The 20,259-nt window shown below is 33.4% G+C and overlaps 1 protein-coding gene and 1 long non-coding RNA gene across 3 annotated transcripts in view; one reads left to right on the top strand and one right to left on the bottom strand.

Moving 5' to 3' along the window:
- Positions 1-20,259, bottom strand: part of LOC306657958 (sodium channel protein type 2 subunit alpha-like) — a 140,724-nt gene that overhangs the window by 12,659 nt on the left and 107,806 nt on the right. Inside the window, exons 18-23 of the mRNA XM_079134527.1 lie at positions 13,690-13,810; positions 11,292-11,446; positions 9,333-9,506; positions 6,420-6,542; positions 4,897-5,178; positions 2,479-2,532 (exon numbers count right to left, since the gene is read on the bottom strand). Coding sequence (XP_078990653.1) covers positions 2,479-2,532; positions 4,897-5,178; positions 6,420-6,542; positions 9,333-9,506; positions 11,292-11,446; positions 13,690-13,810 — 909 coding nt within the window. The remainder of the gene's footprint in view (positions 1-2,478; positions 2,533-4,896; positions 5,179-6,419; positions 6,543-9,332; positions 9,507-11,291; positions 11,447-13,689; positions 13,811-20,259) is intronic.
- LOC306657959 overlaps positions 16,913-20,259 on the top strand; it is a 31,535-nt gene continuing 28,188 nt past the window's right edge. For both annotated transcript variants that reach the window (XR_013762930.1, XR_013762931.1), the window contains exon 1: positions 16,913-17,079. This is a non-coding gene — a long non-coding RNA (uncharacterized lncRNA). The remainder of the gene's footprint in view (positions 17,080-20,259) is intronic.

Here is a 20,259-nt window from a genome sequence, read left to right as displayed (position 1 = left end):
TTAGGTAGGTTATATCATTATTATATGGTGCATGTAGATATACTGCAGGATCATTCCTTCCTAAAAACGAGTCTGTTGATTCCCTGTGTTCAGCAGGCACTGTTTCTGTAACAATGGTGCTCTGTCTTATACAGATGCTCTTGGTTAGGAAAACACGTAGTAGTTGGTTTAAGCTTTGGCTGTAATCTACGGTTCAGGTCTCACAGGACACTGTTGTAACAAACTGAAATAATGAACATAGATTGTGACCTACTGTGTTAGGAAATCAATTTAGAGGGTCTAGACCAATCTAACTTTTCTAATGAAATAGAGTAAAATAAATAATAACAGAAAGGTTTGATGAGATGTTGGTTTATGTGTATGTGTTGCATAGCAATGTAAAGTGATATTTTTGAGCATTTTAAAATTAAATGCAATACTCATATGGGAAATTGCATTACACAGATATAAAATGTAATACATGTTTATGAAGTGAAATCCATAACCTAAGACATTGTCAGAATCTCAGAAACCCTGTGTATCCTTTTAAAACACAAGCTCTACCATCCCTGACAAAGGTAATCATTATCTTGACTTTTATGGCAATTATTTCCTTTCTTTTTCTTTCTTTCTTCTTCTTTTTTTTTTTTTTTCTTTTCTTTTTTGCAGTGCTGGGAATTGAACCCACGGCTTTGTACATGCGAGGCAAGCATGCTACCAACTAAGCTATATCCCCAGCCCTTCCTTTCTTTTTCTTTAAAGTTAATACCTAAGTATGCATTCTTGAGTAGTAAGTTCAATTTCATCAATCTCTGAACTTTATATAAATGAAACCATACTAGGTGTTTAGTTTCTTTAGTTAAATGTTGTATGTTATGATTTCTCTGTGTGGTTGAAGATGGCTGTATTCATTCTTTTCCATCACCATATAGTATTTGTCTATATCTACTATTTTTGAGTGGTTTCTATGTTTATTCATATATATGGATTATCCTATACATGTGAGCAAGTTTCTGTAGGGTTTTTTTTTAAAAACAGAATCATAGGGTTAAAGAATTTCTTTGTACTCTATCAGATAATGTGATCATCGTTCCTGGTGTGTTTGAATGTTGGGTTTTATAGCCATAAAATCTCTAAGTTACTAAGAAAGAAATTCAATGTAATCTGTATGTTGCCTGCACTATGGCTAAGGAAGATGGAGAGAACTTTGAATGAATTAAACAAAAAGGCAGTACACTACTGTACAAAAGAGTTATGAACCATTGTTCATGGTCAGGTTCAGAAACTGTCTACCATTTAATGTTAAGTCTCTTTGTTTGATAGTAAATGGAGCTAATGACATATCTAAGTTTTTTGAGGATTAAGTGAGATAATGTATAAAAGTACAGTGAGCAGTAATAAATACAATCACTATTATTATTCAGTAAAGGCCATAACAGGTTCATAACACAGTGCAGGATTTCAGTGTGCTCTGTCTCTGTTTTTATGAAGTTAAAAATAATCAGGAGTGGGCTGGTGATAGAGTTCAGTTGGTAGAGTGCTTGCATTGCACGTACAAGGCCCTGGGTTCAATCCCCAGCACTGCAAAAAAAAAAAAAAAAAAAAAAAATCAGGAATTTTTCATTCAGAAAGTCAGTTGTTGATACCATAGAAATAGCATTTTTGAGCTTAATTGACTTGTTCTACCAAACCAGCAATCAATCTCTTTTTCTAAAATATAATTTCCTTTCTTATTGAATAGTGACAAGTTAATAGAACTTGTGCAAAAAATTTTAAATGTACTGATGTGTATAAGGTCGATTATGAAAGTTTCTCCCTTATATTATCTCATTTTTCAGAGGGAAATACTAGTTTGTTTGTTTGTTTGTTTGTTTTGGTGGTTTGTTGTGTTTCCTGTTTTCTTTTCCCCACTCTCAATCATATTCTTCCTATTACAAGGAAGATCAAAATCTGGAAGAAACCTATGGCAAATGAATAAAATTGCCTATGAAGCTTTCTAAAGAACCATCAGAGCCAAAAATAAAATGCTTTATGGATGGGCTGGGGAGATAGCTCAGTCGGTAGAGTGCTTGCCTTGCAAGCACAAAGCCCTGGGTTGGATCCCCAACACCGCAAAAAAAAAAAAAAAAAAAGCATTATGGTATACAGTCAACACATTGTTAAGTGTCAATTGCCATGCTAAATACTAGAAAAGATAAGTTAAAAAATTCACAGTGAGAGCTGGTGATATAGCTCAGAGGTAGAGTGTCTAACATATGAGAAGTCCCCAGGTTCAATATCCACAAAAAGAAAAGAAAAATCATGCGAGGTAGAGAAAAAATTCAAATCAAGGAAGAAATAATGTAAGATTAAATATTTCATTTTTATAATATGTATGTGCTCTATAAATTGATTTATAACTTTATACATAGTTTTATTTTATCAACAACAACTGTAAATTACAACACTGGAAATAATGACTTGATCAGACTAAACAATTTCCCCTCTAAATAGACTTACATTTCGTGAATCAACAGCTGCATACATGATATCCATCCATCCTTTAAATGTGGCCTGTAAAAAAGTCATATTATTTAATTTTCTCCATATTATGCTTTTATAAAATAAATTCTAAAAACCTAGATGGAAGGACTCTGAATGTTTTTACCATGAAGAAATAACAAATATTTCAGGTGATAGATATGTGTACTTTGAATGTATTACAATATCACATGGTATACTGCAAATATGTACAATATTTTACAGGCCATTTTAAAACAGAAAAGAGGAGCAAAGTAAGATTTATTCTAATATAGGTATATAAAACAGTTTGAGGTTGATATTTAAACTCTTTGGGCAATGTTTTATAACATACGCATTGAAAATATTTCAATTATGTTTTTCTATAACATCTATCCTAAAAACAATATTAAAAAATTTTGACTTGATGTGATTATCATAAAAGTATAACATGAAGTTGGAAGAATCTCATGTACATAGCACTAGCATGAAACAAATTCAGAAAGCACACTGCCTTATTTGATCCTATGCTTTATTTTCCACTTATTCTTTCCTAAAGAGTATTATCACCAATCACAATGATAGTGATTTATTCTTTAAATCCTCCTTAATGGTGTTGGACATACTAGTTTGAGATAATTATTATATGAGAAGAACTTTCCTAATCAAAAAGCAAACATATTTAACTATAATTTTCTGCTTTCAATATTTTTATTCTATTGTGTGGACATAGTAATCCTAAAAACAAAAATATTGGATATTTTTTTCCGTTCCTTAGTGCCACATGCTCTAGCTCTCCCCTGATTATTCCTTTAATATCGGAGATTGTTTAGGTGGATTGCTTCTGGGAGCATGTGGATACAACATACTGTGCATATTTGAGGGGCTCAATGAATTCTTACGAATTTTTTGGCAGAATACATAGAAAGGAATGTTGTCATTTGTAAGAGGGCAATCTTCCCATCTGAAAGTATTCAATCCAAGGAAAAGAAGATGAGCAGATAAGGAGAGTTGGAACAAGGGTGTGAAGGTAGAGAATTTGGTTACAGTATTGGTGAAGTTTGGGTAGGTGGAGACTAGAGAAGGGTCTAGTTACTTATTGTCTGGTACCTGAGAAGAAATCCAGAAATCTACCATTCTCCCCCTTAGCCCACACATACACCTTTCCAACCCCTGCCCCAGGACAAGTACCTCTACTATGCTCAGAATAAGGGTGGTGGAAAATAGTGGGAACAGATGGAAACCCCAATAACACAGGACTAGTGCTGGTCTACTGAATGCATGTCTGAGAGACTATAAACTTTGTAGAGCTATCTTGTTTCCAGCGTGTTGCAGGTAAGTTAGTGTAGCAATCATGGAGGAAGAATCCAGGTTGATGGTAATATATGGAAATACTTTATATACTAAGAAGTATTTTCTTTCCTTTTTCTCTTTTTTTATATTGTTAATTGCACCTATAAAGCATACTTAAAGTTAGATGCATTGTTGTTGTAGTAGCTTTTAAATTTTTATTTATTTTTAAACTGGCATAAAATTATTTTTATTTATATGGTACAATGTGATGTTTAGAAATATGTATACATTGTGTAATTGGTAACTCGATATACATTACCTCGTTAAGAACTTAAAATCTGTTCTCTTGGTGAGATTCAAATATACCACACATTGCTATTACTTAGAGAGATCAGACTATACAATAGATCTCCAGAACTTATTCCTCCTGTTGAAGTGAAATTTGTCTTTTGATCAACATTTTTCCTCCCCACTCTCAGCCCCTGTCAACCACCATCCTATTCTCTGTTGTTCAGATTAGACATATAAGTGAGATCATGTGGTATTTCTCTCTCTATGACTGGCTTATTTTGGTTAATAGGTTCATCCATGCTGTTGCAAATGATAGAATTTTGTTCTTTTATAAGGCAGAAGAGTATTTCATTGTGTGTGTGTGGTGTGTGTGTGTATGTGTGTGCGTGTATTTATGCCACATTTTCTTTATACTTCCATCCACTGATGAACACTTAGGTTGATTCCAAGTTACCTACTATGATAATGTTGCAATATAAAAAATTATATTTCTATTTGAAATGTGTATGTGAAAAAGATAGAAGTGTGTCTTTTTTCACATTCTGATTTGACATTTGTTTTGGACTTATAACCAGTAATGTGATTTATGGATCGTATGGTAGTTCTTTTATAATTTTTGAGGGATTGCATACTGTTTTCCATAATGGCTATACTAATTTTCATTCCCACTAACTGTGTGGAAGGGCTCTTTTTCCACATACTCGCCAATGCTTGTTATCTTTCTTCTTTTTGATAGTCATTCTAATAGCAGCAAGGTAATATTTCATGGTGGGGATGAATAATTTTACAGTCATTTTCATTTTACGACACCAGGATAATAAAATGGTGACTTACTACTTGAAGTAGAGAAAGATATCCAAGTCCCACATTATCAAAATTCACTTTCACATTTTTCCATCTGGCAGTTTGATTGCTTTCTATGAGGGCTTTACATTCACTGAAGTTGTTGACCACGCTTACATCAAACATCTCTCCAGTGGTGTAGTTAATACAGTGGTAAAACTTGCCAGCAAAGAGATTAACTCCCATGATACTGAATATTAGCCAAAAGATCAGACAGACCAGAAGTACATTCATTATAGATGGAATGGCTCCTAAAAGAGCATTTACAACAACCTGGCACAGGATGAGAAGGAAAAAAAAGTGAATACCCAACAATTAGTACTTATTTTTACTTACTTTAAAACATGACAAAAAGTATAACAGTCAAATTATAGAAAATATATCTGTTCTCAATGTTGAATGTTGGGTAGAAATACCTGGTAGCTCCACCTAAGAATTTTGAAATTATAATTCAGAAGGGTAAAAGTGAATTTTACATTGTAGAATGCTTTTTTTTTGAGAGGCTCAAATATGTGTGTAGCAGATTTTCTTCAAGAAATGGAACTAATTAAAAATGTAAAGAACAATTAAGACTACTTGAATATATAAGATCATCATGTGAACACAAAAATTTTTTTAAATGTAAACTACACAATTTACTATCAAAATCTGAGAGTAAAACAAAAAAACCTGGGGACCAATTATACATAGAAAATATGAATTTTTTCCATTACTTAAAGAATTAAACCTGTTATGGAAAAAATGGTGATTTCAAATTGAAAAGAATGTAACAGCTACCAATTACTTTCTATATAACTATTCATATACACATACATCCCTACATACGACATTCATCTCTGATAGTGTTTGTAATATTCAGATGAAATCTAAGTACTACATTCAAATATCACAAAAAACATCATTTTCTGCAGCTTTCTTCTGAGTGACTAAACTGGACAGCATCATTTTCTAGATATTAGGGCTGTGGTCTCAGTTTTTGTCATGGGGATGCCAAACATCAGCACAAATTCCTCACTGTTCCTTTGTACCACCTTTTTAAGTGAGTTTCAGATTTCCATAGTTGACCTACTTTTTAGACGTCATTTAGCCTGTGTTTAAAGACCAGATTCAGGCTTCAAAAGGCTCAAAATACATCATATGGAACAGTGAAGAAATGGTAAGTAATGGTATGGTAGTTTTAAATGATAACAAATAGGTTTTTCTAAACATTTATAAGTGAAATGAAAATAGCAAATCTTGATTTAGTTCAGCAGCCTACACAAAATAAGAGATTTCCCACAGAGTGAAAATCTAGATCTTTGGAAACATTCAGGCATTGTATTTTGTGTCTTTAATAATGCCATGTACTATGGACATCTGATAAACATTGACTGATTAATTATGTCAAGATGAATGGAGAATTTAGAAATTATCTGTAGATTTGTCATTTCTAATGTAAAAAGAAGTTATGTTCAAAAAAAAAAGAAGTTATGTTCAATTATAATTTTATCAAATTCTAAAGTATTCAGTCTTACCCTCATTCCTTCAAACCGGGATAAAGCTCTCAATGGCCTCAGAGCCCTGAGCGTTCTGAGGGATTTGATGGCACCAAGTTCAGAGTATCCCAAGGCATTCGCAGTTAGGCTAACCAATGAGACCTACGTAGAAAACAACACCATGTTCTCATTACAGGCAAAACATCTATGCATTTGGCTACATAGTTTAACCTTCCCCTGTGCAATAATCCAGTAGTTTTCAAACTTCAGTGAGTTTCAAAATCACCCAGGGGCCTTGTTAAAAATACTGACAGCTGGCAGAGTCTGAGTAGGTTTGGAGTGGGGCCCGAGAATTTGCATTTCCTCAAGTTCCTGGGTAAGGTTCATAGTACTGATACATGAACTGCATTTTGAGAAGTGTGGTTAAATAGGTCAGATAAAATTAGTGAATTAAAATAAAAACAAGTTGAGATTTTAGTATAATGAAAAGATTATAAGAACAATGTTTCCTTTAGTCATTTATACAGACGACCAATGAAGTTGATGAAAAATTCTAAAAACTGAGCTGAAAAAGGAAAAGAAAAACAGTCATAGGTGGCACAGAAATGTCTGATTTCCTTTGAAAATTAATATGATTACATGTCGAGAAAACATATTTCATCCTGAAATACACCAGCATTTCAAAAGAAGATAAACAGAAACAAATGTGCTATAGTTTTTAAAGTATATTAATAGATATTTGTAAAAAATATTTTTAATAATAATAAGTGAAGCACATAGGATATTGTTACAAACTCTTGATTAATTTAAGCTAATTTTGCAATGCTATATGAAAGTGAAATCTTTGAATTTAGAAAAAAAATCAGTTACAAAATTTTTTAGTTAATTTCCCTAAAATCAGATGTTTTAGGATTTGTAATCTTCTTCATAGGTAACAGAAAAACAAAGTAACTGAACTATCATGAGCTGTGAAGATTATCTGTACATAGGAAATGAGGACCTATAGTACTTTACCTTCTCTGAAGACAGAACCAAAAAGAGATAAGCATACATTAAAGGATGAAAGATAAAAGTTAGAAATGAAAAATATTGTGAACATGGGAAATATTTATCAGCTGACTCAAAAAGTTTGTAAAATATGCAATTTTATGTAATTTGTGTTGCTAGGCTTGAAAAGGAGACATTTAGGCACTATCACAATCTTCTAACTGGTTTTTTGATTTCTAAATAATTCCCTTTCTATTCCATTATTTACACTCCCACCAGTTTCTGTCCCTAAAAGAGAAAGCTGGTCTTGTCACTTCCCTATATGTCATTCTTCAATGACTTCCTCTTTACTAAAATCATGAGTCCAAATTTCTTGGATAGCATCTTGGTCTCTTTATACTCTTCTTTAACTTTTGTTACCTTGTCATTCAATGACAAAGCTTGTTCCCTCACTTCCTGGCAGTGAGGCCCACCCTCAAGGACTTGTTTCTTTTTTTTTTTTTTTTTTTTTTCCGGTACTGGGGATCAAACCCAGGGCCTGTGCTTGCGAGGCAAGCACTCTATCAGCTGAGCTATCTCCCCAGCCCAAGGACTTGTTTCTTGAACTGGCTCTACATGTTGGACATGTTTTAACACTCGGTGTCCCTCCCTCATCTGAATCTGCTGATGTTTTCTTCCCTCAAATTCCAACTCACACTCCAATTCCCTCACGATGCCGTTCCTCTTTTCTCAAGTGAAGCAAACTGCAATTCTAATACAGGTGCCAACATGTCATTGAATACCTACTTGTCCTTACTATCATACTGTTAGTCCTTCAGGTTAAGAAAAATGACTTAGTCATATTAGTAGCCTCCATAGAATAATAGATGAGCAATATACCTATTTTATTTAAAGCAAAATATTGATCAGTTTAATATAGACTCGTAATAATTTTCCTAAATCAAAACTAGTAGATATTGGCATCCATTAGGAGATATGAGTGTGAACTTCAGGAAACTTAAATTTCTCTTAAAAGTATCTCTCTATTCAAGTATTGTTGACTTTGTGACTTATCTTTACATAGATATTTTAAATATTAGGAGTTTTATTAATAATCTGCCAAACTACCACAACCACAAGCTATGGATCAAAAAGACATAATATATATGTATTATATATGTATGAGATATAATATATATATGTATAATACTATTATACAGATAAATAAATGGCTATAGTATATTTTTTCATTGTTTGCAGTGTTCAAACATATATACTTCTAAATTTTACTTATAATCTTATTTTATTTCCAGATGACTTTAATGTAATTCTGCATGTACCCTTACATGTTACATTGAGTATAATTTGTCTCATATTCAATTATTTTAAAACTTTTCTGGATTTTGGTGCTCCACCTTATGTTATTTCAACACCAATGTAGTTTAATAACCTTTAAATAACGGATTGATACTGAATCTGTTTCTACCATCACACAAATCAAGTGGTGTCTCTTGCTTTTTGGACTTGGAGTTAATACTCCTTGGAGTATTAACTTGGAGTATTAAATTTCCTTGGAGTTAATACTCCTTTTGTGTGACAAACACTTCCCAACAGGCTCTTTTAATGATAAAGATACTAATGACAAAGATGTGGGTGAGAATTTAAATATTGCTATTTTGTGAAATGTGAGAGTGAAAAAGAAAAAATTCATAATTAATATATTATTTTGCATAACTTGGAATTTCAAATATTAATTTGAAACTAAACCAATAAGGTAGCATTTGATTGTTTCATCCAGGAAGCATATGTATTTAAGTTGGCAATAAATGTTTTGGGCATCCTTTCACTGTGAAAGTAGATAATACTATTTATGTTTGAGCCGACACCGGACTTACTGAGTGCCCACCACGTGCCAGCCACCATTGCCAGGACTAGTACCTACTATCACCCATCATGGAAAGAAACAAGAGACTGCAAAATACTCACATCAACAATCAGGAAGTCTAGCCAGCACCAGGCATTGGTAAAATACATTTGAAATCCGTATGCAACCCACTTTAGAAGCATTTCCAGGATGAATATATAAGTGAAAACCTTGTCAGCGTATTCTAACATGGTCTTAATGGTTTTTCGTTGCTCAATATATATATCCTCAAAGGCCTGTAAGTGAAAAAAAGTTTCATTGCACAGTCTCCAATTTATGTGTAAGGGAAAGACAAATATGCAAACCTCTCATGGGGTGCCCAAGGCAGGATGGGTTAGTGCTTCTCATGACTGCATTTACTTTATAGCTATCTGGACACAGAGACTATTGAGTGGGCATGTCAGTCCACTGAGGAATTCAGATAACTAAGTTTTGGTATTAGAGTATCCCAAAAGAGCTTAAAATTTTAAGAGACTCCTAGATGCTTCTCTCTAAAGCAGAAGTAGAAAGTGTTTGGGTGTGGCTCTGCTTGTTCAGTGCAGCCACTGGAATGTGCCGTCACAGTGACACAAATAATGGACAAGAAGGTCCCTTGGCCTCTGCAAAAGAAAAGGGATTATCATCTTTCACTGCTCTCTCTCTCTCTCTCTCTCTCTCTCTCTCTCTCTCTCTCTCTCTCTCTCGAGCGCGCGCGCTCTCTCTCTCTCTTTCTCTCTCTCTGCATGGGCCCTGTCCTCGTTTTGCAGAGTTCTTGGGAAAGGGTAGAGAACTCATCTGGGGGAGCCCCTCCCCCTCTGCCTTCTAGAATGGAAAGACAATTTATCTAGCTCAATCTCTTACAGGGAAAACTACCAGGGTGAACTGGTGGCCTGGATCAAGGACAAAAGAGGCTTGTGAACTGGGCTCAACACAAGGGCCTAAGGGCTCTGGACCTCAGTTTGTGACTAAAGTTGGAAGCCCCAGGAGTAAGTCATGGTGCCAGCATGTTTGTGCACCAAACATGAGCTTGAACTGACTGAATCATTTTAGTCACTGATAAGACTTCACAGGTTCCTCTCTCCTTGGCATTAATATACAAGGCTGATCTTCTGGAAAGAGTACATGGCAGGATGCAGGATATTTAGTTAAATCAGAAGTGAGTTTAGAGGCCTCCGGATACAATGCAGTTATCTTCCTAATGAAATCAACTCATTGAACATTCTAGTAAGTAACTGAAAAAACAAAGAAAATGCAATGGTATTTATATCATCAAATGGGAAAATAGGTCACGCCATTTTCATTATATCCGCAAGCATTTTGAGCAGATTGGCCATTCCAAGAAGTGCATTCAGTTTGTAGTGCTGTCAGGTCACCACTCCTCAGTGATTGAGTTAGTCACTTTTTGCTTTTCACCATGGTTGGCAGTAGTGAATTAGTGTGAGCAAGACAGGAGAGTTCCATGCAGCTTGGAGCTTATGTTGAAGAGTTTGCTATTTAACTGATAATTCTCCATCATACCTACACAGTCATTCTTTTTTTTTTTTTTTTTTTTTTGCAGTAGGTACCAGGGATTGAACTCTGGGGCACTCAACCACTGAGCCACATCCCTAATCCTATTTTGTATTTTATTTAGAGACAGGGTTTCACTGAATTGCTTAGTGCCTCGCCATTGCTGAAGCTGGCTTTGAACCCACTATCCTCCTGCCCGGGTCTCCTCAGCCCCTGGTATTACAGGCATCTGCTACAGCGCCTGTCCACAGTCATTCTTAATAGATGACCAATTACTAAAAGTCAGAAAGATCCTTCTTTAATAATCACAAGATACCATACTAACATGGGTTTGATTCCATCTGAGGACTACTCCAGACAAGGCAATGATAGTTGCTCTTTACTGGGCCTCTCATGCTATGCTAAGCACATTACATGTATTGTCTTTCATTCTCACAAATACCTTATTCTAAAAAGTGCAACATGGTGTTCATTGGAGGGAATGGGAAAGCACTTCAGGGAAAATGTGAAGGAGAAGATGATGTATCACCTACCAGAGCCCCACTGCTGAGTAGAATCATGAAGACAATGAACGTTTCAAACCAGTTGTGCTCCACAATCTTATAGCACGTTTTCCTCAGGTTCCACCAGAGTTTCCCTTTGCCTTCCTCTATGCTTATCTGACAGCACTTGAACTTCCGTACACAATCTAAAATATGTGAGAGTAAATAAAGAAAGATTTGCTCTTTGACTATGTATATTAGTGTTGGTGGACCATTCATCTGCATTATCCCCGTATACTATAAATAAATACTTTTTAAGATGACTTTTGTTTATAGGAATCACAATATATATACTTTTTAACCATGCAATATTTCTTTTTATGTTTCTACGACTATTGTAATGAATTATATTACATTATAAAAACATATAAAAATAGAAAGACAGGAAAAAAAGTAAAATTAATTAGAGTTGGTATTTCCACCTACCCTTATACTGAGGTTAATTGCATTCTAAATGGAAAGTATACATATTTGAATTTAAAAATAGTTCATTTAATGGCATAATATAAATATTTCACATTTTATCATAAGTAAATAGACTTAAAATTTGCATAGTATTTCTCTAAATAACATTACCAAAATTCATATAACTATTCCACTATTATTAAGTATTTAGGTTGCTTTAATTCTGACCATTATCAGTACCTATGTAATAAGCACCTTTGTATAATTTGTGAACTACTAGAGCAAAGGTTCCTAAATATTTACTGAATATCTGCTGTATTCAAAGAATCATACTGATGAAACTATACTACTATAATACTATGACATATAAAACACACTTGCTGTGAAAGAATGCATTTTAACTAGGAGTGATACTTCTACAGATTCTATAGTTATGGAGAGCAACAACTATTACAAGATAAAACTTTATAAATAAAGTTCATCTGTGAAGTTTAATTTCTGAACCTTATGGAAGATGTGTGGAGTTGGGGCTAGATCTTGAAAGATGTATGAGAATCATGTCTACAACAGGAAACTGTAAAAATGATGAAGTGATATAAGCAGAACTTAGAAACAGGATATTCTGAGAATTGCACAAAAGGAACTAGAAGTTAAGACTACAAAAGTATCTTAGAGCCAAACAGTTTGCTACACAGCATTATTACAACAGCAGATAACTGATCCATACCTTAAATAACATAATTTTAACTTTCTTTAGAAAATACTTTTGAGATTATCCAATGACATGTTGCCCTATATCATATAACTTGAAGCATATTTCAGTATTTTTATGATCCATTGTTTTGTTAACAAATAATAAAAACTTTTGGTCTTGACAGACACAGGAAACTATTACTTAAGAATAGATTGAAGCAGCAACACAGATCCTTCTCTAGTATAGACCATGTTATGTAAGCTATCACATATGTTGGCATACAATTGTAATATTACCTTAAAATATTTTTAGCATATCTAGGGTTATTTTGACAGCCCCCTTTCCATTGATTAATTTTTATGTTCTTGCTTTTTTCTTGATTAGACTTATTTGATTTTTATCAAATTTTAGCTGTACTATTTCTTCTCTATTTCATATACTTCTGCTTCTACTCTTATTTTTTCCTTCCTACTACATAATTTGAAAATAATTTGATTGTTATTCTAACTTTAAGTTATAAATATTCATCTGAGTAGTTTCATCCCAGAGATCCTGATATTTTAAGCTTTTATATTATTACTTAATATAAAGCATTTTTTATTTACTTTTTTGTGCTTTCTTCCTTGACCCCTGAGATATTTATAAGTGTGCCATTTAATTTTGAAATAGTTGACATGTAGGGGTGGGGTTCTGTATATCTTAAGGTGATTAATTTCTAATGTGATAAATCATGCAGGAAACACAGTCTGCAAGATTTCAAATTTAAAAAAAAGCAATGGAAATGCTTGGTTACATACATGTCAAATCCAATCAAATTGCATACTTCAAATATGTGCATTTTATTGTACTTCAATTTTAACTCAATAAAGCTATGGTGAAAAAAAGATTAGATTGAAATGTACATTTATCAATTAGTACTCATTATACTATCACAAAATAGTAAAGAACAAATTACCACTTTCACTTTCTTTTTAAAAAAATCTCTAAACCTAAAGAAAGATATGTATGATTTGGTGTTGTCTCCCATTAGATATTTTAGAAGACTACAGAAAAGCTGTTTATCAAGATTTCACCAAGGTGATCAAGATCCTCAGACATAAAAGCATCTTATCACGTAAATTAAACCTTGTTTTTAAAAATTGCCATTACTTTGAAATAGAAAAAGCAAAAAAATGAGCAAACAGAAGCAGCTGCTAGACAGGCTTAGACTATTAAAAGTAGATAGAGAAGTAAATGGGTACGGAAAGATGGATGGAGAGAGCACAGCCAGGCATGCATTGTCTTACTGACCTTCGGTGAAGCAGGCTTCTGGTTCCAGGGACTCTTCAGGCTCTGCCTCAGGTTGCTCTCCCTCAGCGGGGGCTCCTATATCAACTGTGCTACCTTCAGATGAACTGGTTGCATTGAGCTTCTGAAAATCAATCCCACAGAAAAAAGCTTTTAAATATTTTCTGTAATCTAAATACAAAAATTCATAAGGGGTGCCGCAACCCCCAGTCTTCCATATGCATTTTCTTGATCTGTAATTTAAAAATAACTTAAATATACTGCCAATCTGCTTTGATAGAGGTGGGGGATCACAAGATTAGATACAGCACTGCAGTATAAAAATATTTTTTAAAAAATATGATGCTAACTACTGAAATAAATTTTAAGTTCATGTAAAGAAATTCTGAAATATTATCCACAAATTAGTTTGTAAATGATATAGTTGCTTTATTCTAAAATTGTGACCCAATCCACAAAAGCTGCACGAGTGTATTTTCATGTCAAATACAGAAAAGATTTGATTAAATGCACATAAACAGCAACAATCTAAATTTGTCCACTTTTCATTGACATGAAAACTTTTACTACTGGTTGTTATTAAATATATTCTATAATTTTCTAATTCCGAAAAGAGCAGCACATTGTTAGCTAGATAGCAAGAGCTGATATTTTGCATTCTCTTTGGCCAATGCACTCCTGCGATTCATTGTGCATTTGGAAACTACTTGTTACTCTGGCACTCTTACCTGTCCTGTTAGTACAGGCAGAAAAGAATCTTTGGCAGGTCTTTTCCCCACTTTGGGTTAAACAAAATATCACCAAAAGAACAAGAAAGCAGATAGACGTTGACTTAAATCTTGAAATGCAATAAATTTTAGCCAGATCAGGCCACTCTTGGGATCAGTATAATAAATAAAGGGATCCCAGTCTTGAACCTAGTCTTAGAATGCTATAAGATGCAGAGCCAGGTGTGAGTGCCACATGGAATCAAAGTAGTTTGGGCCACAGCATTCTTGAACCTGTTACAATGTTATTACTATTAGTGCATAACATTAGAAATGGTTGAGCTTAAAGAGCTACTTTATACAGAGGATGAAATAAGCACATGATAAAATGCACACTGAAGTATGTTAAACTAGAATAAAATGGATGCTGTAGTCAGTACTGAAAAGATTCAACCTACATTTGGACTAAAGATTGTATGGATTTGCCTCTAGGAAAATGGTTCCTTTATTTTATGAAAATAACTTTATATAAAATATTTACTTAACATATTGGTTTTGACCAAGTAAAAGTATTTATGTCTAATATATATGAGATTAATAATATTTTTGTCTCAGTTTAATGATACTAATGACAGATATATAAATATTAGAAACTCCTGCCATCTTAGAATTAGTTTTGTGGTTATTTTTATATATTTTCAAAATAGGTAAATCAAAGATTATATATTACAAGTTGCTAGAAAATTGATTTTCTATTTGATAGGTATAGTACAATACTAGACAAGTGATCATAATATCTTTGTCATTAAAATTTGAATCTATTTTCTTCTAAGATGAAACATCAAAGATTCTTAATTATGAATATTCTAATATTTTAGACTTTTTCTGATTTATATTCTCTTTCAATTAAACTCTCTTCAATAAGTATAGTTGAATTTATATACATGTAATTGAGCAAAAAGTTACTAAGATATTCTTTTGTTTTAATATGTCTAATTCATTCTTTTCTTTTAACACATCTAATTCAGGGATTTGACAATTCAGATCTCGTCTTTTGCAGGGTGTTGAAATATATATAACACTGGTAATCAAACAAATTGAAGCTTAGTCACATCTGATCTAACTACAGACAGCACACAGTGGGAATGGGAAAATACTCCTTTTAAGAATTAAGATCACATTACAAATAGAACAGGGACAGCTTGAGGTGGGTTCAAGGGAAACAAGGATTCATATCTAGGACTGTCCACATGCCCTGCTGGTATTGGCCAATGACCATCAGAGCTTACCTCAGTGCTGAGTATGTTATAAGTGCTCAGACGATGTTGTTGAAATGAAAGGATGACTGAATACATGATTGAAAGACATCCTAACAGAAGGTAGGCTAGCCCTCAACAGCGATAGGGGGCAGTTACCAAAGTATTACAGGAAATCTTGGTTCAAAATGTTGAAAGGTTTCCACGGGATCCCTGTAACATCCACAGTCACTCACTCCTACTTGCGCAGAGCTGGGTCGTTATTGTGTTAAATGATTTCAGGAAGGCCTGAGTTATCTCAGCTATTCCCTCCTTCACTAGTTTGCGACAATCATACTTCTTTCCTTTCATAAAGTCTCCCAAACGAATCTGGATTCCTAATTTCTTTCACCCATTTTCACCCTGAAACATGCATCCTAGATCCTTCATGATACGTTTGTGGTTTATGGTGCATTTTGACCTTTGATTAAGGGTCCAATTGTTTCAGATAGATAGCCTCTGGTCTCCCTAACAGATGTTTGGGGGCAGGAAACATGCACTCGAGGTCCTGTGGATAATACAATGAATATAGTTCAATACTAGGAGCAGACTCTTAATTGCCAATATGCTTTTTATTGATTAGTGAATGAATGAACAAATGACTAGGTCAGTCATCTGTTTTCAATAGCTTGTGCAAATTAATGATTTATTCAATAGTTTGATCCAAGGTTAAAATTAAAGAATATTAATCAAAGTTTTTATACTGAGCTGAAAATGAGACTCCCCAAGAAGTTAAACTGTTTCCTTCTATGTCTCATTTTTGGAAAGTCTAAAGATAAAGGGAACTTCTGTGCTTCTTCTCATTTAAATCATATTAAAAACTGGAGAAAAAACATTGTTCCCTTCCATTTTAGTGCACTGATTTAATACTGATAATAAGTAATAGACACATTTTTTTTTCCTGAAGCCAAATATTGATATCTATTTAATAGTCAGGTTATTACTTTTAAGAAAGTGCAACTTAAATGCATTTGGTGCTTCTGGAAGATGTGTCTCTTTAAACTTAATTTTCTGAAGCAAAGATTATGCTTTTGTCATCGTTGTATCCCTGGCCCCTAGCACCAATATCTGTGTTTAATACATGCTTATCATGTAAATCAAGGAACAACCAGGGCAGAGACTCTTATTTAACCATCAACTACTTTTACCCCTTCCTGACATTTTCACCTTCAAGAGAGTACAAATAATATTCTCCCTTAATTGAAGAGTAAACAATGATTAACTACTCTTAGAATGTTGTCACAAAACCAGGTTGCCAGTAATTGAGCAGGAGCTAAGTTTGTGACGGTGAACTTCAATTTAACTCTGGAGTCAGGAATCATTGTAACATCGTTTTCTCTCTGTTCTATGCACATGGTCTGCAGGGGTGAATGGGACCTCTTTAAGCACAGGTAATCTCATCCTTTCTCATCTTTTCCAGAAGTAGAGCAGCATAGGACCCATTATATATAGTATTTCTATACTTCCCTGGTACTTAGTTTAATTTACAAAGACAGAAAATCTAAGCTGCATGTTAATGCCTAACTTTAGTGCCTAACTTTAGTCAGTCCAATGTCTATTTAGCTAAGAAAAAGTGGGTTTAATCATCTTGTTAAAGTCCTGGTGAATTAGTGGTTGGACTCACTCTATGTTATCCGTGCCCTAAGAGAATTTCCTCAATGCTTGAGAAGGAAACCCAACCTTTATCAATTTAAAACATTTAGTAGATTGGATATGTAATTAAACATTGTGGGTTCAAGGTAGTGCTTGTGATATTGTTGATTTTCATGTTTCATAACCATAAATCTTAGTATTAATTCTAGTTAACTTTGTAACTCTCATATATATATTCAAATAGAGTAGCATTAAATACACATGGAAATATTTCATAAACAAAAGTTTACTCTATGATACTGAAATATAGGGCAGAAAATTCTGATTTATAAAACCTTTTTTTGATATCGGTTCAATGACTTTTGTTCAATCACATAATCATACTAAAAATGTATTGATTAAAAGAGTCAAAATGTTTAAGTAGTGCATAAATAACCAAGTGAATCAAATTAAGGATATAAACATCTTCAGCTTCAGAAAAGGTCATAATCATGATCAACCTAACTGCAGTGCAAATTCACCCATTAGAACTGTCAAATGTGTCACTATATGGAACTGTTGCAACTTGTGCACTTAAAGAAAAGAATTTTCAAATACAGGTTGTCCATAAGCGTTCCAATCTGGGCATCATTCTCTGTAAAATGTTATATGATTAACAAACCAATATCTGAATTGGTCACAAGGAGACCCAGTTTGACAAGTTTTATGTTTCCCTTTGGTAAAAGTTGACTGTTTAGTTTCTTTGTTCAATTACCTGTATTTATTTATCAGGTAACGAGTGGACTGAATGGTACTGTGAGAGTAGCCCTTTCTTACTTAAGCTTTAATAAAACATGGGGCTACTCCAATGTCAGAATAGTAGAGAGGTCTTATGGGAATAGTCAATTTTACTTGTTATAAACAGCATTGACAATCTTTCACTTCCAGGTAGAAATATTAGTCAATTTTTTTAAAGTGGAAGTCTTATAGGATTCTTTGTAGAGACTTCTGCTTTGACTCTTCTAAGTGCTGAGTAATGACATTCATACAAATTAAGTAGGTAGGATCATATATTGCTTAATAATCCAATATATAAACATCAAGATACAATATTTCATTTTATATTTTTAAATACTACACTTAAACTTTTACTTTCCACATCAATGATAAATTAGTATTTTAAACATCAGTGTGCCAAACTAATAGTCCTTCTTTCAGAAATTAAATGTGAGCAAATTTTTCAAAAAATAATTAATCACAACAGGAAAAGGGGAAAAATATCACTTTCTACTAAGTTTTTCACAAGGACACTTACTTGTCATTATTGTGAGATACATTTCTGATAAAATGTAATTAGTAAGTATTGTACAAACTTTGGAGAAAAGGCATGTTCTAATTTAATTTAATAAGAATAGAGGCTTTTTTTTTTTTTTTTTTCTTGCTGTACTGGGGATTTGAACCCAGGGCCTTGTGCTTGAGAGGCAAGCACTCAACCAACTGAGCTATATCCCCAGCCCAGAACATAGAGTTTTAAAAGAGATAACTTCAAATACAGATTAAATCAAGTACACCATTTTGACCTTTAAGGTCAATCTTTTGTTACTAAAAGCTAACCTGTATTTAAGAGTTCTATGTTAGCGGCTGTGGTGGATCAGTGGCAGAGCATTTGCTTAGCACGCACAAGGCACTGGTGTTTGATTCTCAGGACCAAATAAAAATAAATAATTAAAATAAAGGTATAAAAATTTAAACAAAAAAGAGTTCTGTTATTTTACATGAAAAATCTTAGCATTGGAAGAATGAGTGTGATGGACTTGCTTCACCAAAGCAAATCATTAACATTAGAAAGGAACTGTTGGTGCCGTTTTTTTAACAAGGAAGATGGCAAAATCAAAAGTATTATTCTCATTATATAGTATTATCCAGAAAAATCATTTAGTGTTTATGAAGAATATGTTAGTTATAAAATATTTGAAATCACAAATAACAGGACTTTAAATTATCTAAATTATTAAATGGCAAACACAAAAAACCAAAATCGTTTATATCATGAGAGCCTATTTATCCCTCAATAGATTACCAGTACCCCAAAGATTTTGTGTTTGGACTACTTTGTTCTAACCTTAAAGATATTTGGAGTCTTTTCTTCCATTTAATCACTATCCCACTGAAAATAGCTCCCATGAGGACTGTTTATCTCCTGGATAAAATCATAGATGAGTTCCCATTGAAGTCATTCCACCAGTGCTTACTCAGATGGTCCCTACATATTTTTGACCCCTTCCAATTTAGTATATCACTTCAAGGCATGAACAATGTTTCCTAAGGGACATTTGGAGACTTTTTAAAGGAAATTGAAAATTGTAATAATGTGAGGAATGGGAATAAATGAACCAGTTCCCACTTAGCTCGTATACTATTGCACTTATTCAGCTGTTCCCTGGATAAATTTGTATGTCATATTCATGATCATCACTTTCCCTCAAATCCTTTTTCATACAGAAACTTGGAAAATGAGATAGTCGAAGAATAAGGAAACTTATTCTCTGCAAAATTTTTCTGCTAAAGTTTTTCAAACATTACCTACATTTCTCCTTTAGGCTCTTAGGGTGTTAAAAACTTATTGTGTCTTTCCAAGAAAGTAGGAAAAACAAGCCATTATCGTAAGGAGTTAAAATCCATGCTTTCCTGAAGAATTAATACACAATAGGGGAAAATATTCTCTCTAGTCCCAGTGTATACTTACATGGATTTGTGTTTAGTGTGAATAATTTTACATCTTGGATTCCATATTATATGATACTGTTCTTCAATATATAAGGCCTTATCTTTCAAGAAACTGGAGTGCCAAAGAATAAAATAATGTGCAAGTATGACGTGTCATTGCTCCTTTAAAAAAGTCAAGCACTTTTAGATTAGGATAATTTGATAGTTTTCATGGCAGCAGGAAAGGAAACTGACTCTAAGTGGCAAAGTATTTAACATTTCTTAATGACTGG

This window comes from Sciurus vulgaris (genome assembly GCF_902686455.1).
Source record: "Sciurus vulgaris genome assembly, chromosome: 3".
NCBI lineage: Eukaryota > Metazoa > Chordata > Mammalia > Rodentia > Sciuridae > Sciurus > Sciurus vulgaris.
Note: the sequence above shows the minus strand (reverse complement) of the source record. Positions and strands in the feature narration are given on the sequence as shown.